At 44.4% G+C, this 22,869-nt stretch overlaps 1 protein-coding gene across 1 annotated transcript in view; it reads left to right on the forward strand.

Annotated features, from left to right (window-relative positions):
• LOC125467144 (A disintegrin and metalloproteinase with thrombospondin motifs 7) overlaps positions 1-22,869 on the forward strand; it is a 185,484-nt gene that overhangs the window by 116,906 nt on the left and 45,709 nt on the right. Inside the window, exons 17-22 of the mRNA XM_059639196.1 lie at positions 4,690-4,816; positions 6,623-6,836; positions 9,908-12,385; positions 14,263-14,415; positions 20,592-20,765; positions 21,846-21,992. Coding sequence (XP_059495179.1) covers positions 4,690-4,816; positions 6,623-6,836; positions 9,908-12,385; positions 14,263-14,415; positions 20,592-20,765; positions 21,846-21,992 — 3,293 coding nt within the window. The remainder of the gene's footprint in view (positions 1-4,689; positions 4,817-6,622; positions 6,837-9,907; positions 12,386-14,262; positions 14,416-20,591; positions 20,766-21,845; positions 21,993-22,869) is intronic.

Below are 22,869 nucleotides of genomic sequence, written 5' to 3' on the forward strand. Positions count from 1 at the left end.
AAATGGGAGTTGAGTGTTACTGACAAGGTCAACCTTTCTGCCCGTCCCTATTTGCACTTCCACAAGGTGGTGGTGAGTCACATTCTTGAACTGCTGCAGCCCATGCGATGTTGGAACATTACAGTGCTTTTTGGGAGGACATTCCGGGAATTTTACCCAGTAACAGGGAAACAGCTTCAAATTAGGATAGTGTCTGGCTTGGAGGAGAACTTTCAAGGGGTGGTGTCCCCAAGCATCTGTTGCCCTTGTTCATCCCGCTGCTAGAAATCATGGGTTTGGAAAATGCTGTTGGAGGCACTTGGGTGAGTTCCTGCTGTGCTTTGTGCAGAGGGTACATCCTGCTGTTACAGTGTTGCTGCTGGATGGGGTGCCACTCAGGTAGGTAGCTTTGTCTTGGACAGTATCAAACCTCTTGAGTGTTGTCGGAGCCAAAGACAAGTGGGGGGTATTCCATCACACTTGTGGCTTGAGCCTTACAGATACTGGACAGGGTCTGAGGAGGTGAGTTACCCTCTACTGAATCTGCAGCTTCTCAATGCTGTTGTAGCCATCACCTTCCTTCCACTGGTCTAGCTCAAGTTCTGCTCAATGGTAACACCCAGGATATTGGTGCGGAAATCAGTGATGGTCAGGCCACTGACTAATAAAAGGTGATAGTTCAATTCTGTCTTGTGGTAGATGGTTATTATCTAGCACTTGTGAATCAGGAATGTGAGCTGCCAGTTACCAGCCCAGGCTAACTGAACAGTCCTCGCCACTGAGCCATCAGAGACACCAAGCAGCTCCTTTTTAACTGGAATTTTTGGTGATGAGAAACGGTTGACTGCTTGTGTTAAATGCAAATAGTATAAGTGGCAGTACTATAATACAAATCTCAACTGTTTCTTCATTTTTCTTGCATGTTGACCCATTGTTATCCTGGACATTATCACTGGGATTAGAACAGACAGATGTTTGATGACTGGCACAGACGCAATGGGTTGAAGGGCCGCTTTCTGTGCTGTGAATACGATGTGTCTCTGTGCTCAGCCCTCTCAATCTTTCGAACCCCTGTTATTTGTAATTGTGTGCATTTACCTATCTTAACTAGCAACTTACAAAGGCCTTGAAAAAGCAGCAATCAGCTTAAACGCTGGAGTGGCTGCTGTATGTGTCCTATTCACAGGATAGTGTACAAAAACCACATAACCTGTGAGCACCAGCAGTTTGAAGGATAGGGCAGCAGGTCCCTTCACACACCATCAGTTCGAATAGTCTCTCCTCCCCTTGAAATCACACACTGGTAACTAACAGCTGTGCCTCAAGTAGTCCTGTCTCATTCCTTTTCTCCAGCAGTTGGGACTTTTTGCAGGTTAGCCTTGATAGAACAGTGGTGGAACAGCCTCAAAAGATGGAATAATTTCTGCCTGCACCTTATCTTAAAATCCTTGGCTGAGCTGTGACAAGTGGAAACACTCCACGAGTGTATAGTACCACATCCAAGCTGTTGCTTGCAAGCATGTTTTCTAAGCTACGAGGATATCGGCGCCGCCTCTTGCTCCCCAAAGGAGCTCGAACAGTTCATCCACTTCACCAACACCTTCCACCCCAACCTTCAGTTCACCTGGGCCATCTCCAGCACATCCCTCACCTTCCTGGACCTCTCAGTCTCCATCTCAGGCAACCAGCTTGTAACTGATGCCCATTTCAAGCCCACCGACTCCCACAGCTACCTAGAATACACCTCCTCCCACCCACCCTCCTGCAAAAATTCCATCCCCTATTCCCAATTCCTCCGCCTCCGCCGCATCTGCTCCCACGATAAGACATTCCACTCCCGCACATCCCAGATGTCCAAGTTCTTTAAGGACCGCAACTTTCCCCCCACAGTGATCGAGAACGCCCTTGACCGCGTCTCCCGTATTTCCCGCAACACATCCCTCACACCCCGCCCCTGCCACAACCGCCCCAAGAGGATCCCCCTCGTTCTCACACACCACCCTACCAACCTCCGGATACAACGTATCATCCTCCGACACTTCCGCCATTTACAATCCGACCCCACCACCCAAGACATTTTTCCATCCCCTCCCCTGTCTGCTTTCCGGAGAGACCACTCTCTCCGTGACTCCCTTGTTCGCTCCACACTGCCCTCCAACCCCACCACAGCCGGCACCTTTTCCTGCAACCGCAGGAAATGCTACACTTGCCCCCACACCTCCCCCCTCACCCCTATCCCAGGCCCCAAGATGACATTCCACATTAAGCAGAGGTTCACCTGCACATCTGCCAATGTGGTATACTGCATCCAGTGTACCCGGTGTGGCTTCCTCTACATTGGGGAAACCAAGCGGAGGCTTGGAGACCGCTTTGCAGAACACCTCCGCTCAGTTCGCAACAAACAACTGCACCTCCCAGTCGCAAACCATTTCCACTCCCCCTCCCATTCTCTAGATGACATGTCCATCATGGGCCTCCTGCAGTGCCACAATGATGCCACCCGAAGGTTGCAGGAACAGCAACTCATATTCCGCCTGGGAACCCTGCAGCCATATGGTATCAATGTGGACTTCACCAGTTTCAAAATCTCCCCTTCCCCTACTGCATCCCTAAACCAGCCTAGTTCGTCCCCTCCCCCCACTGCACCACACAACCAGCCCAGCTCTTCCCCCCCACCCACTGCATCCCAAAACCAGTCCAACCTGTCTCTGCCTCCCTAACCGGTTCTTCCTCTCACCCATCCCTTCCTCCCACACCAAGCCGCACCCCCAGCTACCTACTAACCTCATCCCACCTCCTTGACCTGTCCGTCTTCCCTGGACTGGCCTATCCCCTCCCTACCTCCCCACCTATACTCCCTCCACCTATCTTCTTTACTCTCCATCTTCGGTCCGCCTCCCCCTCTCTCCCTATTTATTCCAGCTCCCTCTCCCCATCCCCCTCTCTGATGAAGGGTCGAGGCCCGAAACGTCAGCTTTTGTGCTCCTGAGATGCTGCTTGGCCTGCTGTGTTCATCCAGCCTCACATTTTATTATCTTGGAATTCTCCAGCATCTGCAGTTCCCATTATCTCGGATTTACACTTGCTCTTGTTTAATTTCACATTATGCTAGGTAACCTTTCACACTGTTACAAAACAGTCCAGCAAGGAATTTGGGGCCGGTCGCTTCCAACGTCAGATAGAATGGAAACAGTTTTTTTTGTGTTTAAACCTAGAACACATGACCTCCCGGCACAGTTTCATGTTTAAAATCATGTTTCAGTTCAGTCAAATTATTTTTATTCATTCTTTCATGGAACATGGATATTGACCTCAAGATCAGCAATTGTTGCCCATCCCTAATAGCCCTTGAATAGCATGTCTTGCTTGGCAATTTCAGAGAACATTTAAGAATCAAACACATTGTAGTGAGTCTGAAGCCACATGTTGATCAGATCGAGAAAGGACGGTAGATTTTTCTGCCTCAAAGGACATAAGTGAATTTAATGACATTTGGGCATAGTTGCAATGGCCCCTTTTACTGAGATAACAGCTTTCAATTTCAGGTAATTAATTATAGGCAGAGGGACTAGCTGCAAGGTTAGGCTATTCAATAACTGTCTGTAACCTCAAATCTACATTCCCACCTGCCCATAAAATACCCTAGCATGGCTCGCTGAGCCATTTCGGAGATCATGTAAGAATCAAGTACACTACCCAAGTTCTGGAGTCACTTGTAGGCCACACAGAGTGAGGATGGGAGATTTTCTTCCATAATAGATTTAAGGTAATGGGCAGGAGGTTTAGAGGGGATGTGAGGCAAAATATTTTCACCCAGAGGATGGTGGGAATCTGAAACTCACTATCTGTAAAGCTAGTCAAGGCAGAAACCCTCACAAAATGTAACAAGTATTTAGACATGGACTTGCGGTGTCGAGGCAAACAAGGATACGTGACAAGTGCTGGAAAATGGGATTAGAATAGTTAGATGGTAGCTTTTGACTGGCACAGACTTGGTGGGCTGAAGGGCCTTTATCCGTGCTGTGGACCTCCATGACTCCAAGGTGGAGTTTGAACCCATGTCCCTAGAGTATTAGCCTGATTCTCTGGATTACTAGCCTAGTAACATTGCCACCAAACCACTGACTCTCTATTTATATACATCATGTGACAGTGCTGTACGTAAAGTGTGGGTCAGTAATGATTTAAGAATGCTGGGCTTTACGCAGGGATACCGGCAGATATACTAACAGACAATAGCCAGCATCTTCTCTCTTTCTCCGCTCTTACATGCTTGTGTCCTTTGAGGTGAGAAAGATTGCACTAGACAGCCACATCACTCCTGTCTCCTTCTGACGTCGGCCTCCAATCGCCCAAGTAAACACTTCCACGTGATTTTACAGGGCCCCTGGAAAGTGTCCAAGGAGACCATCAGTGATGTAAAGCAGTGTATTCTATAGCTGAACTTGTTCTGTGTGTCAGACCAACTGTATTGAGGTAATATTAATTAGCTGGTAAAGCCTGTAACTCCCCGAGGCTAGTGGAGGGTGGGGGTGGTTTGTACCCACTGGGAACTGGCTGTTCTGATAGCACAATCCAGCTGGCTAATTGTAGGTACTCCTCCAAGTGATTTGTTCAGGTGTACAATGGTTTGCAAATTCTCAGTGCCTAACGTGCTGAGGCCCACTTCTTTAAGAATGACCTTTGCCTTGTTTGTAATGTTGCTTGCAGGGGTGCAGAGGCAGATTGTGCATTGTTTGGAGAAGATAGCAGGAATCGTCCAAGAGCAATACTGCGAGCTGCTCACACGACCCGACGACAGGCAGAGGAGCTGCCACCCAGAGCCATGCCCAGCTCGGTCAGTACCCAACCATGGAGGGCGAGGATTCTTGAAGACTGCATTGTCTTGAATATTACTCTGTAAAGCCCATGCTGCTTTAAACTGGCTCTTTGACTGGAATTATACAATGCATGTTTTTTTTTACTTTTCAGATCATTCCCAGGCCATACTTTCCAATCCCAGTAACCCCCTCCAATCGTACAACTCTGAGATCTCTACTCTCCAACCAGTTTGACATTTCCACTGTAATTCCTTGCACTTTAGACAGCTGTCCCTTCAGCAACCTGGGTCTTAAGCTGAAGAGTCTCCTCCCTAAAACCCTCCAAACCTGGCTTTCCTCCCTTGAGACCCTCTTTAAAAACTGATCACTTTGACCACAAGAATTCGGCCACCTGACCGAATGGTCTGGATTTGCACCCTGTGGACAGGCAGGAGGAGTCAGGAAAATTCCCAGCTTGGCCCTCCTCAGGGAAATGTGCCTGTTGGGGTTTTCACTGCCAGCAAATGGGTGCTGCCTGATGTCAGGTCTGTCATCTCAGCTAAATATCTGGGGAGCAGCCACAGGAACTAACCAGTGCAAAGGTGGGCTGCCTATGTTTCTGGGAACTTCAAAATAGTAACAGGAAAGTCCCCAAAGTCCCCACTCCTCAACCCTCCCAAACACTCACTGTACCCCCAATAATGCAACTTTGTTCTCCCCAGCCACCCGCTATTGCCTTATGCCAGGCTACACCCTCCACCCCCCACCCCCACACACATCCTTGATGTCCTGATAACCCAATACCAGGCTACTGTACTTCAATGCCTATTAATTCACTATGGATGGTTTACGGAGAATGGATGTTATATTGTGAGAAAAGAAAATCATTCATTCATGACTTCCCATTACCTCAAAAAGATTTCTCCTTTTCGCTACAGGCTAATAGACATGTCAATTATTCCCCCCCCCCCTTAAAGTATCGGTAGGTGAAACTACAAACACTTGGGACCTTTAACCTTACATAAATAAACACTGGGAAATTGACAGCAGAGATCAGCGAGGCACGGCTGTCCATCAAGTATCAGGTAGCACAGCAGAGTAAAGATGTGTGAGCTCTCAGCACTGTATTAGTTTCTTTAGAAACATTTGTAGGATTGTACAGCCTGTTCTGCTTGTGCAAGTTCTTTGACAGAGTTGGCCTCTGCAAAGCCCGTAAACAAAATCAGACAGGAAGCTTCAGGAGGTGCCTTCCCTTCAACCACATGGAGCTGGTTGAACATCGCACTGTGCAGGCCTTAGACTATTTCCTTGTGGAATTACAATCGACATTCCATTTAGAACCTGAGACTTCAATTTCCATGTTAAAGTATGCCCCCACCCGAGGGAAGCTGTGTACCTCAGACCCTGAGAGGTAGCAGAATGAATGTTGAGAGGGCTAGTGAGGGTCAGACCCCAGTTTGAGGCCATTTGCATAGAGTGAGATAACAAGGTGTAGAGCTGGATGAACACAGCAGGCCAAGCAGCATCAGAGGACTAGGAAAGCTGATGTTTCAGGCCTAGACCTCTAGGTTTCTCTGGACTTGCTGATTTAAACTCAGGAGTTACTGCCTCAAACAACAATACCTCCTGAAGGAGCAAGGTCGGTGCTACTTGCCAAAATTATGTAAACTGTACAGCTGCATCTTGAATCTGTATTCCCCAGGGTACAACTCACTGAAAAAATAGGAATTATGATCCTCATTCTGGTTGTAGTCTGCAAACAATAAGGAGCGAGCATCAGCTGCTGTCTAGGCAGGGTTTCTGTAGGCTGACTTTCACTGAGAAGCCTGTCTTTGTTTACACAGATGGTGGGTTGGTGAGTGGCAGGCATGCTCCTCATCCTGTGGAGAAATGGGAACCATGAAGAGGACAGCTCTCTGCATCCAGAGTGTGGGGCTGGATGAGCAGCGGGCATTACAACCCTCTGACTGTCAACACCTGCCCAGACCTGAAACCACCAGCCCTTGCAACAGGGAGATCCCCTGCCCTTCAGACTGGAGTACGGGCAGCTGGACAGAGGTAAGAGGATTGGGGGTTAAATGTCAGGGTAGCCTTGCTAAGGCAGGAGGTTTTTTAAACAGGCGGGGGTAATGATTGACAGCCAATTAGATCAACAAGGAAATGTCTGTCTTGAGTCCCTCGAGTCTGGTTTCAGTTAGCTCCATCTTGTTGACCTGACCCTTTAAGCTTTGTCTTGTAGAAACCTCATAAATGTTGTGCTTGTGAAACTTTAGAAGTTCTTATTGCCTTTTTCTTAAAGGGACAGTCTCACTGGTTGCCATCCTGAAGCCATCAAACTATAACAGAGGACCTTGATGCACTGTATTTTGTTTATTGTATTTACCCATTCTCAGAATATGGCCATTGCTGGCAAGGCTGGCATGTATTGTGCATTGACAGTTGTCCACTCAGGCAGTGGTGGTAGCAGTTTGCTGCAGTCCATGTGGGAGAGTTGTTTTCACAGCAATGCACTGAAATGATGCCGCTATGGTGAGCAGCTAAGACTCAACCACACTAGTGTCGGACTGGAGTCACATAGAGGCCCTGACCCAGTAAGGATATCAGGTGTACTAACCCGAAAGAGACACTGGTAACCCAGTTAGGTTTTTAGTGATTACCCCTCACTGCCGAGGCCACGTTTACCTATGACAGCATTCTATTGCCAACTGTGTGTCACTGGGCTCGAATGCTGAAACTACTATTGGTGGGGTTGAAGCCAATTTTCTCTGGGCTGGTCGATCCCAGGTGTGAATACTGGAGCAGAAACAGAATCCCTGCCCCTTTCAAAGGCCTACAAATGTGTTTTAACTTTGCTGATTCTAACTTACCCAACTTATAAATGCCTAACTTACACATGCTTGTGCTTTCGAATATGATTCCACACAGGGGTGTAATTTTAAAGACCCGACATACCAACATTTCCTATACTTAAAAACAGCCACGTTTCAGTGTCCTGTGTTGTGTTCTGACTTGCATACAAATCAACTGGTGAATGGACTCAAGGACAGAGCATGTTTACAGCCGGGGGGCTGCCTATATTTGGGAATATCAGAAAATGTGTAAAATATTAGTCAAGATTCTGGGACATATGACCTCACTGAAAGCTAGTTATTGCCTCACTGCTGGTGGGAGCAAGATTTATAGTATCACTTGCTGAGTGAGTTACAGAGCAGGATCTGGAGCTTGCATCAGCCAGTGTTATTGAATCCCTCTGTTAATAATGAGCCTTATTGTGGAAACAGTGACATTGATACTGATCCCAAACAGAACAGAGAATAGACTTCACACTTTTACATAACTGACGATTTAGAATAATCCACAACACAACATATAATACCCCTGTTTTTAGCTATGACTAAGTTTTGTCAGAGCTAATGATGAGTTTGGTCTTAATCATTGCTTGTATTTGCAGGGTATTTTATTTATCTTGAACTGTACCATTTTTAAGTCGTTTTAAATCACCCAAGTTGCGTAGAATTAAGTGGAATTAACAGAATAGAACTAGGCCATTGATTTCAACACACCCAATGCCATTGTTTATACTCCAGCTGAGCCTCTCCTGATCCCAGCAATGTAAACTTCTAGGGGCAGCACAGTGGCTCAGTGGTTAGCACTTCGGCCTCACAGCGCCAGGGACTCGGGTTCAATTCCACCCTCGGGCAACTGTCTGTGTGGAGTTTGCACATTCTCCCCATGTCTGTGTGGGTTTCCTCCCACAGTCCAAAGATGTGCAGGCTAGGTGGATCGGCCATGCTAAATTGCCCGTAGAGTTTAGGGGTGTGTGGGTTATAGGGGGTGGGTCTACCTGGGATGCTTCAAGGGGCAGTGTAGACTTGTTGAGCTGAAGGGCCTGTTTCCACACTGTAGGGAATCTAATCTAATCCATTCTCCCTCCAAAATTTATCTAGCTTCCCCTTAAAAATATTCAGACTGTTGCCTGATTTACTAATTTTGCCAATGAGTTCCGCACTCCCACCACTGTCTTTAGGAAGTGAGGGTCTCCCTACCTTTTTTTTACATTCATTTGTGGATGTCGTGGGCTGGTCCGGAATTTATTGCCCATCCCTATTCGCCCTTAGACTGGAGATCACTGGCAGTAGTTTTGAGCCGGCGACTGTGGTTCAGTGAACACAGTGCTCAAAAGTATTTGTGTGCACGTGTCTCATTCTCTATCTGTCTCCTAACGTCATTTTGTTTCTCCTATGGAGCAACCAGGAGCAGACATAGGCCATTCGGCCTCCTCAGCCTGTTCCACTATTCAATAACGTCACAACTGATCTGCTTGTGCTGGGATAGTACAGTTGATCAGACACGTTCCTTATTCAGTCCATAAATCCCTAGAGCAGATCGGTTAGGGCAGCTCTTGGGAGGCGGGGGGTGGGTGGGTGGGGGGGCGGTGAATGTGGTGGAGGTGGGGTGTGGGTTTATGGGGATGGGCTGCATTGATAGCATTAACTACGGCTGAATGATGACAGTCACCATTGACTTGAGAGTGTGCACAGCTGACTTATCATTGGGTGTGCCCTGACAGCATTAAGATACAGCAAATTTTAGTTGCAAATATTACTCAAATAAAAATAAAATACTACAGATGCTGGAAATCTGAAACAAAAACAGAAATTGTTGGAGGAACTCAACAGGTCTGGCAGCACCTGTTGGTCATACCAGACTCAAAATATTCAATTCTGTTTCCCTCTCCACAGATGCTGCCAGACCTGCTAAGTTTCACCAATGTTGCTACAAACTCTATTTACTAAATGGTTGGTGTTGAATGTAGACCCGAGGGAAGTAGAATCATAGAATTTTAGTGCATTTGGAAGGCTATTCAGCCCAATGTGTCTGTCCTAACCCTTTGAAACCACTCATTCTCCTCTTCTCCCAGGTTTCTGAGCACTCTGGTGATCGTTATTTACAGAATTCCACACAAATGACAAACAAGAACATTGTTGTGCATTCACTTTCAGTGAATCCTTTGAATTTGGTTGTTTTTGTCTCTAGAATTTTACCTCCTATGAGTTTAATTGTAAAGTAATGACTGTTGCTGAAGGTTTTACTTCTCAGTTTTAATGTTTGATTTTTTTTTTTCCCAGTGCTCTGTGACCTGTGGGGAGGGATTGAGGAGCCGTAGTGTCCTATGTTTAAACAACACCAACATGACATGCAGCTTTGAGACGAAGCCAGCTGCGAAAAGCCAGTGCCAGCTGAAGCCTTGTCCACTGCATAGGTCAGGCTTCAGACCCCATGACTGGTCAGGCAGTGGGGCCTCCAGCAAAGAACTCTATAATGAAGTGGGTTTCAATCTAAACTTTGGGCCCAGCAGGGCAGGTCAGGAAGACAATTCAAACCAAATTCTTAACCTTGCCAACCCTCATCCATCTGATCTCAATACACCCCTGCCACACCCATCTGAACATAACAAGATAAATAACCACATCGTTGAAGATGATTTCACTGTTCACAGCAGCCAGGAGGAGAATTCTGCAAAAACTAATGTCTTTGTAGATGACTTCTATTATGATTATAACTTCATAAACTTCCATGAAGACCTTGACTATGATCCAGAAGACAGGCTCGAAGAGGAAGAGTGGACAGGAGAGGACATTAAACATGATGAAGAGCATCTGGAAATAAATAACATTTCAAACAATGGGTTGGACAATGTTGTGTCAACAGCCACAACCAATCAAAATCCCAACAGTCAGGTGGAAATAGAAACGCCTCATAATCCAGCTGTAAATTCTACCTCAGGAGCAAACGCCACGGATATTGAGCTGCGTGAACTTCCTATAGAGTATCTCCGAGTGACAGATGGTAGTCCAATTACATTGTATGACATGAACAATGAAGATGATGAGGAAGAACTGTATGAGGAAGATGAATTGCTGCCCATTCAAAACACAACAAAGCACAGTGTTAAGGAAATTGCATCTCCAGGTTTTCCATCAACTGATGATGAGAGGAGCATTGATCACACGAACAGAACCCACAGTCCTCATTATTACAGTTCCTCATCAATTACAATGGCTACCTCATCAACAAATAACAATGTAAACATCCCCAGTGCTTTCAAATCCTGGCAGCAACGCCATCCCGAAGAAAAGCAGAATATTACTGACCACAACTTGAGTCATCGTGTTCAAAATATTACTGAGCAGGAGAATCCATTTGACGTTGAAGTGGCAGGTTATACACATCCAGCAGACAGTAGGGAACAAGGAAAAGGCCAAGACTCAAAGGGGCATATGGATGACATGAAGGAAAATCCATTGGAGGGAGAACGGAGAGTTCAGAAGGACGAGCAGGAGATTGTAAATAAGAAGGCCCACTTCCCCAGCAGCACACTGGGCAATAGCCATTATCTAGGTGATGTGGTCCATGTGGTTGACAGTCCATATCCACAGCATGAGATCCATGATCAAGACATTGATGTTATTAATAAAAATCTTAACTCTTGGGAAAGCTTTGGCACTTTCAACTCTATCACTGGAATGTTAACTACACCACCATCATTCTTCATTGATCAAAATGATGTTCCTGTTTCGGAAATGTTACATTGGTCAGTTCACCAAAAACAAACTGAAGCTAATTCACCAGGAAAGCATCATGTAGGCAGTTCTTCAGAGTTACCAGGAAACATCATCCAGCCAGATGACTTTGAGTATGATAACACTCGAGCAAATGTGCAATCCCCCAGTTATTCTGTTACAACAAAAACTCCACCTTTATCGGCCCCAGTATTAGCCACTTCCTCACCCCTGGTGTTCTCCAAAGCGACAGGAGTGTCGACAACACCAGTGGCTTTCACAGACCAGCCAAATCTGGATCATCCGCTACAAACTCAGAGTACAAGTGACAGAACCCAATCTCACAATTTGCTGCCAGTTGAGGTAACCCACTCTGGTCATTCATTTACTCATACAGTGACTCCACAGTCTAGCCTGTCAACAGGATCATCATTGACACCAGCAAGTCTACATCAACAGGGGACACGACTGGGAAAAACTCCATCATCCAGATCTATAGCAGTGAGCTCCACACGAACTACTACCTCTTCAGGTAAAGGTATCTCCAGACCTAACCTGTCAGCAGCTACATCACCAAGACCTACCTCAGCTTTAAGTACATCACTGATATTAACAAAGGAGACTCAACAATCATCCACTGCCCTCCCTGTGATCATTCCTCAGGCTTCCATCTCTTTGCCACCTGGGATAATTTCAACAACTGTTCACTCCAAAGTAAGTGCAAAGGGAGCACCCCTGCTGGATGTGACCAGATTGAATTCTGAGGACAGAGCAGATGAAGACACTGTGAAAATTGGCGAAATTGATCAAGGGGTTGCTGAGTTTGATTTCAGTAATGGCTCTCTTCCAGCCACTGTGAGCAACAAGCCATTGGCAGCCCCTGAAATGCATCTCCCGACTGTCTCCAATCTCAAGCCTTTGCTAAAGAACGCGATGGAGGTTCATGCAGCTTCGACAGTGTCACTGATGGAAACAGCTGCTAATCAAGTCTCTGGAGTAAATACAGAATCCAGTGCTTACTGGGTGATTGGAAACTGGAGTGAGGCAAGTGTCAGAGTTGATCCACAAATCAACAACCTCCAAACTGTTCTTGTCATTCAGGGAATAAACATAGAACAAAGGAGCAGAGGGGGCCATTCAACCCTTTGAGCCCATTCTGTTGTTTAATTAAGTTATAATTGATCTGTATCTTAGCTCAATCCGGCCGCTTTGGCTCCATTTCCCTTAAGACCTATGTATAGCAAAACAACTCTAGTGGTCTTAGATTTGAAATTATTAATTAACCACCAGTATTTACTGATTTCTATGGGAGACACTTGTGTAAAGAAGTTTTTTTCTAATTTCCCTCTAATTTTAGTTAGAGGTTTTTCTAACTTCCCTAAATGACCTTCTTTATTTATTTATTTATTCTTGGGATCTAGGCACCACTGGCCGTGACAACATTTATTGCCCACCTTTAATTGCCCTGGAAAACGTAGTGGTGAGCTGCCTCCCTGAATCTCTATAGTCCGGGGGGTGTAGGAACATCCACAATGCTATTAGGGAGGGAGTCCCAGGATTTTGACCCAGTGACAGTGAAAGGAACGGTGATCTATTTCCAATGTCAGATGATTCGGAGGGGAGGTTATAGGCTGTGACATTATCTCTCTTTGTCCTACATCACTGGCACAAAAGGTTTCTCTCTAACTATTATCTTTGAAATCCTAAAAGCCTCAATCTGGTCACTCTTTCATTTTCTGCCTGCCAGGCTGTCTCATGAACACTGTCTTTATTTCCTCCACAAACACACTTTTTATTTCATTCATATTTAAATAGCCCGCTTCCATCCTTTTTGTCCTACTTTTCTGGGTTGTAGTGGTTTCAAGTCTGTCCACCATTATGTTAGTCTTGTCTCATCGAGCTGTCCTAGGTACATTCAACTCAAGGGAGAGGGGCAGGCTATGGTGCTGAGTCTCAGACTACAGTGCAGACCAGGGTGTTCTAAAGTTTGACTTTCATGGTCCAACCCAGCTTTCTCCTCCACTCCGATGCATCTGTCAGTGGGTCACGCGTAGATTTGGAAAGACGGAGATGGGCTCCTACAGCCAACTGAATAAAACATAGTGTATCTTCACACCTACAATCACTGGGTTAATTGTTGACCTGAAACGTATCAAATTTTGTCTTAACAAACAAGATTGATGACTTTTGTTAGTCTTCCTTTAATTAGGGATATCTGGCGGGGAGGAGTTCAGGATGAGGAGCCAGAATATTAATAAATTAAATTCGGAGACAACCTTTGTGTTGAGAGGATGGTGGAAGTTTGTAAGTTACTTTTACAAATGGGGTGTGATGTCTGGTCAGTTAGTGTATTTAAAACTAAGATTGATAAACTTTTGTTAATCAAAGGGATTAGAAAGGGTCAAAGATGAGTTTATGGAGTTAGGTCACAGATGAGTCACAATCTAATTGAAATATAGTACAAACTACTAGAGGGGCTGAAGGGCCTCCTCCTGTTCCCATGTTCATTTGGAAATTAAGATGTTTAGAAAAATTGATTTTTCTCTCTGCCTGAACACAAACATGTGATTTCACTGATTTACTGCTTCAGCAAATTTCCTGCAGCATCACAAATTTCCTTTCCAATTGGTTGAGGTCCCGGTATTTCAAATATGTTTCAGTAAACACTTACCAGTCCATTCAGCGATTTGAAAATGCAAGCCAGTGTTTCCTGAAGGTGCTTTTGGAACAGCCTGAGCTAGCACCAAAATCTACCCTTTAAATTATTTAACTCTGTAAACTTTTCAAACCTGTAAAATGAACTCAGTGGCAGAAAGACTGGGGAAATAAAGCCAAGCCCATAGGGAGCAGTAGTTAACCAGCATGAGCTGGTGTGTGGAAATATGAATAGAGTCCAGCAACTGGTTTGCTCTATTGTGCAGTGCTCAACCACATGTGGAATGGGTGCGATATGGAGAACAGTACATTGCAGTACAGGCTTAGACAATGACTGCAACAGGACCAAGAGGCCAGTTCCAGCTCGAAGATGCTACATCCGACCCTGCTCAGCATGGCGTGTGGGCAACTGGAGCAAAGTAAGTCTCTCATTTCCTATTAGTACCTCCGATTTCATGCAAAGTGGGACATAGGATCATTCATATGATGGATCTAACAATATCCATTGAAAAAAATCCAGCATCACAACTCCATTAAGGCAAATTGCTTGCTTCTTTGCTGGTTCAGCTGGTTTTCAAAATGCTGTAGGACTGTCAGGTTTAGTGTGTTAAATTCTGGTGTATAGTACTGTAGTGTGGCTGCATAAAGATATATTTCGTCAAAGCATTTTCAACTTGTCAGTACAAATCACAATAATACCAATTTATCAGAAAAAAATATATATTTATACCACATGGGGGTAGGTACCAATTGGTTGATGAGTGGTCACTGATTGCAAGAGTCATTGCTGTATAGAAAGCACTAATTAGTGATGATTGACAGTTCATTGCCAAACATGTTTAAACAGTAAACCAAGAAGTTGCCTCTGATTGGTCAGCTAATTTGTCATGTTGAAACAGGCACAATGTGTGTGCATATTCTTTCTGCCTGCATATGAATATAAGTAGCTAACATTCACACAAGTGTATCATGCATGTGCAGTCCCAACAGGCAATCCTCAAAAGATCATAATTTTTTGCACCCCCATGATAATGTAGCAAACATTGTCCAGGTGCAGAATCATCTCTAATGTTGGACACTGTTTCAAGCTTTGTAAACGTAGACAGGAATACTCTGTTTGCTGCAAACAGTTGTTTGATATGAGAAAAATGGCCTGTATACCTGGCATCGCACTGGCACCTGGCCCCAGCATGCATTATTTGAACAATTATAATTCGGTAAGGGTGTCACAGAAAACCACGTACACAGTGTGGCTTCCATGGTTCTCTCTTAACATCATCAGAATATGTTCAGTTATGGTCCCTGACTTTGTGTAAAGTAAATTTAAAACTAATCCTTTACAACGAAAATGATTTTGTAGTAACTGTTGTTAAAAAGCTGTTACTTGTGTATAAACAATCAGGTAGGGAATGTCCTAACCTTCCAGCTCTCTGTACTGCACTTCACTGGCTTTGTTTTCCAGAAAGAAAGTGCATTTCTTTCAGTTTAAAATAACTCAGGTTCTAATCAAAAAATTAAACTTTTGTTATGTGGCTAATGCCCCATCCAAAACCTCATCCTGATTAAGGGTGAGGAATTCTTCCCTTGGACAATTTGGACAAAGCTGTTGCTGGTTCATCATTAATTAGTTTTCCAGATACCTACCATCAAGATATTGGAGGTTTCTATAGATGGCCCCTGTTAACTCCGTGCTGTGAGTTTTCCACAATCGGGGAGTTTTATCAGATGTGATGATACCTAGGTTATCTCCCATAACACAGAAAAATTCAACAGATATTTATTTCAACTATTGCATGCAAATGTTATTTTTTAAGGCATCTAAATGCATTGTTAATGTAAAGGGCTATTATGGTGAGCAGTGGGCATGCTTCCAGTAGAAGCAATGCTTCAGGTAACTTTAATATTGTGATGATATCGTGGGCAGTCTCCTTGAGTATACTGGCATATTAGCAATGAAACTTAACACATAAACTGAGACTCTCTCCAAAACACCATAAGGTTCTCCATCTCACTGTAACACCCTTCATTACACTGTAACATCATTACAGTGTCGGATCCTCCATTACACTATATCAACCTGCATTACATGATAGCATCCTCCAGTATACTTAACCACCTCCAGTGCATGGTGGTAGCCTCCGTTACACCTATTGTCTTGCATTGTAAGACCGTCCATGACAACGTCACAATTTTCAATGCACTTGTAATGCCCCGACTGATCCACACAATCCTCTGTGTGCTATACGCACCCTAGCTCCCTGCTGTATCGTAACACACATTTTGTGGACTAGATTTGTATTCCTATACATATAAAAGATTGGATGCTCCAAATTGTATCTTTAAGATGATTAACGGGTTAGATGGGAAAAAAATTATTTCTTTTAGTCGGGGAGGTGTAAGTGGATACTGCAGGATAAAGGTGCATCACCTTAGAATTAGAAAAGGCTGTTCCATGGTGATGTCAGGAAGCAGCAGCTCACTCTGTAGGTCATGCAAATCTGAAACAGTTTCACCCCCAGAAAGTTGTTGATGCTGCTGGTCAATTAACATTTAAAAGGTGAGGTTGAAAAGGTTTATGAACCAGATCATTTTGACCCTCCACAATACTTAAATCTCAACTTCACCACTTTATCTTCCCAAGGGTATCATTGGAGTGCACGGATAATTTCTAGCAAATCTGTGCTTGTTCACCTCAGACTAAAAGCTGAGGAGGCAGCAGCTGTCTCTGGCAGGGCATTCTGTTTCTCTGAACAGAATGCAAAGGTTAATTAGCTGTCAGGTTTGGCAGCATCCCACAGGAGCAGCTGTAACTCGCACTCATCAAACCAGCTCCTGATTCCTTCGCTGTCTCACTTAGTCCTTACTATGAATTCTGGTCTTTGAGCTTTCTAATCATGCTCATATTATTTTGTGAGTTCCAAAACTCTGTGGTCTTTTTGCCACCGCAATTTCCCGACTCTTGCAGAGTTTCAGCTCCATAGATGCAGGGGTCACAAATTTGAAAAAGAAGGGGGTTGCCACTTCATTCCAAGATTTGAAGATTTTCTTTTCCTCAGAGGAAGCTCAGTCATTGAGTCTGTGTAAGGGAGAAACAGATGGATTTCTGATTCTTGTTTGTGTACAAGGTCATAGGAGTGGGATGAGTAAAAAGCTTTGAAATTTTCAGTTAGAAGATAGATTCAATGGGCTGAATGGCTTGCTGCTGTTCCTATGTTTCTATGAAGGAGACTGTCCAGAACCTCACTGAAGTAGTGAGTCTTCATCTCCATGTCTCCAGTGTTTATTTGACCAACATCCTAGCCCTTGTCCTCAGCCCTCACAAGAGGCTCTTGGGAGCGGTGGGATTCTTCATGTGTGAGATGTGGGTGTCACTGGCAGGGCCAGCATTTATTGCCCGTTCCTAGTTGCCCCTTAAGAAGATGGTGGTGAGCTTCCTTCTTGAACTGCTGCAGTCCATGTCCTGTAAGTAGACTCACAATGCTGTTAGGGAGGGAGTTCCAGGATTCTGATCCAGCGACTGTGAAGGAACAGCAATATATTTTCAAGTCAGGATGATGAGTGGTTTGGAGGGCAACTTGCAGGGGGCGGTGTTCCCATGTATCTGCTGCCCTTGTCCTCCTAGATGGAAGGGGTCACAGATTTGGAAAGTGCTGTCTAAACTTTGTGACCTACCATTGTATATTGATGCTGCTGAGAGTAAATGTTTCATTTGGATGAGTGCTACATTTATAATATTTACAAGAATAGTTTTAGGGGTGAGAACGTTTGGTTATCAAGATAGATGGAATAATTTGGGACTATTCTTTTAGAGAAGAAAGCTAAGAGGAGAGCTCATTAAAGTTTTCAAAACATGACTTTGCTGGACATGGGGGAAGCTGTTCCAGCTCGTTAAGGAGAAATGAAGGCGAGTACATAGATTTAAAGTGATATACAAATGAAACAAGGGTGATATGAGGAAAAGATTTCTCACCCAGCGGGTCCGGGACTGCACTGTTTGGAAATGTAATGGATGCAGGCTGAATTGGGGCATTCAATTTAGATAGAAATGCTGTGCAGGGAGATAGGGAAAAGGCAGGAGATTGGCGCAAGTGGATAGAACTGGAGCAGTCACGATGGGCTGAATGACCTCCTTCAGTCCTGTAACAATTCTGTGATTGCATCTGGCTACAGCTGATTTTTTTTAAAACTGTGACCTGGAGGCTTATGTCCTGCACATGTTTCAGTGTGAGGAAGGAACCCAAATTGCTGAATGCCATTTAACATTTAATAAAAATCTGAAAGAAATGCAGGTGCTGGAAATCAGAAACCAAAACAGAAATTGCTGGAAATACTCAGCAAGTTTAGCAACATTTGTGGACAGAAAGCAGAGTTTTAACATTGAACATATAACCATTTAACATTTAACGTATCATTGAACATTTCATTGTCACCTCCAGGATATTTTATTCGTGGCACCCTCACCTCCCCACCTCTACCATTTGTTACCTTACCTTTGATTCTCTGTTTGCCCCACTAGCAGCCCAACCTCTTAGTATCTCTCTGTGACCCAGTGTGCAGCTCCTTAGGATGCAGCAATGAAGTGTTCTCTCCTTGTTTTCTTCCACTCTGAAATGATATCTAATCCTTTATTTAACCCCTTCCTGACTGAGCAGAGCGCAACTTCAAATCTATAACATTCCTTGCAATGAATCAAATTTTCCCAACTATTCCTATACAGATTCTGTAAGTGAAGACAGTTTTAGTATGGAAGTTTTAGTAACGTAAGGACACATTAGTATGTGTCCGCTCAGGCTTGGAGAGCCAAAGGGGCTGTTTCTGTGCTGTATTGTTCTTTGTTTATGTAAAATTGCAATGGATCAAACTCTTTCCCAGTCACTTACATTGAATTTTGATCTAAGCATTTAGACAAATGTAAACACAAACCCTTCTCCTCCAAACAAAAACTATTCCCTAACTATTAGTACAAAACATTTCATGTCATAAATTTTGTCAACTTCTGCCAAACCTAATTATAGTTGTTTGAAAAGTTGCAAAATCTTGTTTTCTAATTTCAATGTAAGGCCCAAATTAGTAATTGCATGGATGTGAGACCAAGATCTGAACATTGGCTGCTCCTTTCAACTACATAGATCCTCATTTAAGAAGATTTTTTTTCCCAGGGGATTGATTATGTGTCTGTTTGGATTTATGTCTTATAAATTTTTTGGTTCGGCATTAGTTGTAGTGAATTGTAGTATTCTACAGTCGCTGGTCACAGCTTGCTCCAAAAATTAAGTCTTATTTATTTCAATCACGTCACGTATTTCCCTAAGTAGTTTTAGTCATTTTCCCACTGTGCACTGTTCCCTGGGCAAGGGAGCTCTGTAATAAATCACTGGTTACATTTCAGGTGGAGAACTGTGTCTAATTTTGGACATTGCTCTGAGGAAGGGTGAGATGGCCTTGGAGAGAATGTGGAGGAAATTAATTCAAACCGTAACAGGGACCTTGGGTCTTCGATTATGTGGAGAGGCTGTGATCATTCACGATACAGAAGAGAAGGTGAAGGAGGGATTTAGCAGACATGTTCAAAATCATGTGAAGTTTCGTTTGTGCGAACAGCTTCCTCTAGCATAAGGAATAGTAACCAGAGAGCAAGGTTTTAAGATGATTTGTGATAGAGCAGAAAGCAAGAGGAAGAGAATTTAATTTTCCCAGTGAGCTGTTGGGCTCAGTAATGTATTGCCTGAGAGAATGGTTGAAGCAGATTTAACTGTAATTTAAGGGAATTGGAAATATATTTATATTCGTGTATATGATATTTGGGATATCAGTTAACTAGGTGAGTAAGTGCATGGTGCAGAATAAAATTCTCAGCATAGGCTCAATCCCTGTGTTCACTGTGACAACTCATGAAGACTCTGCCTCCTCACATAACCCCATGTTTGTGCAGTAGTTCTCTCACTCTATTAGCTCCATTGTCTCTATCGGATTTAGAGGTGCCTATGGGCGTTAGTAGCTCTTTACTCACTGGCATTGTTTCTATAATTAGACCTGCAGGGCTATGGGGAATCAGCAGAGGTCGGAAATGTATGAGGTCCTGAGCGGGGAAGATGATTGTTCCTTTTGTGGGAGAATCCAGAACTAGGGGTCAGTGCTTTCAAATAAGGGGTCACCCATTTAAAACAGAGATGAGATGTTTTTCTTAGACAGTTGTCAGCCTTTGGATCTCTCATCCTTGGAAGGGTGATGGGAGCAGACTCTGCCTACATTTAAGACAAAGACAGATGGAATTTTGATAAGCAAGGATCTGTAAGGTGAGAGGGGATAGGCCAGAAGTGATCACATCTGCTCTGATCTTATAGAACGATGAGTAGGCTCAAGGGACCAATTGGCCGACTGCTCCTAATTTGTGTATATGCAAATGTCTCATTGAACAGCTCTTTCAAAGAGCCAGCAGGGGTGTGATAGGCCAAATGGCCTCCCCTTCATTTGTTAATACATTGCACTATTGGTCTGCTTCAAACACAGTCACACCGAATGTGGCATTGACGGTGATGTTTTGTGAGTCAGTTTCTGACCTCCATGTTAACAGATTGTTAATTACGTGCCTCAGTGCTCCAGGAACTGTGGAGGTGGGGTGAAGAAACGGGATGTCCACTGCATTGATATCAGAGAGAGAAGACATCTGAGACCGTTCCACTGCCAGTCCGTCCTCAACAAGCCCCCGACCAGCCTCGCCTGCAATTCCAAACCTTGTATGGACTGGTACATATCAGCCTGGGGAGAAGTAAGTCAACAGCAAGCCAGCACGAAGGAAAGAAAGACTTACATTTCAACAGCACCTTTGACAGTTGCATAATGTTCTGAAGTACATTACAGCCAATTAAATCGTTTTTGAAATGTAATGCAGGCACACAAGCCAGAACCTTGCAGCAGCAATAAGATAATAAAAATCACCAGTCTGTTAATACTCAGACAGTCTGTTTTAGTGATGTGGGGAAGACAGGTAAATATATAGCAAACTTTGTTTTAATCTGGCGCTCTTGATAAACCAGCAAAAATTTTATACAGGTAGATCTGGTATAACGCATGTTTCGTTAATGCAAGTTGGCTGTAATGCGATTGATGAATAGTGGATGCAGTCTGCATAGCACAAACTTTGTGCTGTACAGGTATATAGTGGTTTTCTATAGCAATTTCCCTACAATGTGATTTTCTGTAGCCCGAGGTCACACAAGAACACAACCATTGTGTTATAGTAGAAATACCTGTACCTCAAATAGCATGATGTACAGCAACATCAGAGAGCTCATACTGTAAATAAGGTATAACAGTGATGTGTATAGACCCTGCAATAGGTTTCTATTGCTTAACTGTGTGTTTTTACATTGATTTTATGAGGTGTGTTAATGATTTTACATTGATTTTTTTGAGGGATATTGATGTGAAGTTTCGCTTGGTCAGGGTTTACTGCGGTTATATGTACCTCTTGATTGTCTGGAATATTTGTCAGCTGAGACACTCCTGGTCCCACAGGGGCCAGTTAATAACACAGTTGCTGCAGCTGAAATGCAAATCTGCCCAGATAGCAATGAATGGTGGAGAAGACTCAAAGGACAGAATGGCCTCCTCCGTTGCTAATGTTGCTGTGTCCCAGCAAGTGTTTACAAAGCAAAGGTTTGCAATCTGAAATTGTAATGGCAACATCTGAGGGATTGTTTGGATGTTGCATTGAGATGCCGGGGGAGAGATTGCCCTGAGTGTAGATTTCAGGCACAAGTTGGAGGATAACGTAAAAATGAAAAGAACACGCTCTGGCTGTGTGTTTATTTTTGTCTGACATGGGTTTGTTCTGTTTTTTTTTAAGTGCTCTAAAGCCTGTGATGGAGGACAGCAAGACAGACTAGTCATGTGCCCAGAACATGGGCGCTGCGATGAAATGTTACGGCGGAACAGTACCAGGATGTGCAATGTCCACCCGTGTACCAAGTGGATGAAGGGCTCTTGGGGGCGGGTGAGTTCAGGAGCTCACACAAGCTGATGTGGAAATACCAGCACCATCACCCCAAGGATCTCCGTAAATACTGACTCACCTCCCCCCAGTAGCATCCCCTGTAAATACAGACACACCTCCCCCCACAGGATCCCTGTAAATAGAGACACACCTCCCCTACAGGATCTACGTAAATACAGACACACACTGCCCCACAGGATCCCTGTAAATACAGACACACACTCCTCCCACAGGATCCCTGTAAATACAGACACACCTCCCCCACAGGATCCCTGTAAATACAGACACACATCTCCCACAGGATCCCTGTAAATACAGACACACCTCTCTCACAGGATCCCTGTAAATACTGACACACACTTCCCCACAGGATCCCTGTAAATACAGACACACACTTCCCCACAGGATCCCTGTAAATACTGACACACACTTCCCCACAGGATCCCTGTAAATACTGACAACACTCCCCCCACAGGATCCCTGTAAATACTGACACACACTTCTCCACAGGGTCCCTGTATATACAGACTCACCGCCCTGCCAAGGATCCCTATAAATAATGACACACACTTCCCCCCACCCCACCCCCACAGGATTCCCATAAATACTGACACCAACGCCCCCCCCCCCCCCCCCCGCTCCCCCCCCCCCCGGGGACTTCCAGAAAATACAGACACGCAGTCCTAACCACCCACCCCCAGAAAATATTGTGACAGTCCCCACCAGGGATCTCCTGTAAATACTGACACATTCCACCCTCCCCCCTGTAAATACTGAAACACTCAGTGGGCTTCCCCCTTTCCCCACCCACTTCCCAGACACACCCAGTAAACACTGACACACTCCACAGGGACCTCCTATAAATACTGACACATTC

This window comes from Stegostoma tigrinum, chromosome 33 (genome assembly GCF_030684315.1).
Source record: "Stegostoma tigrinum isolate sSteTig4 chromosome 33, sSteTig4.hap1, whole genome shotgun sequence".
NCBI classification, from domain to species: Eukaryota; Metazoa; Chordata; class Chondrichthyes; order Orectolobiformes; family Stegostomatidae; genus Stegostoma; species Stegostoma tigrinum.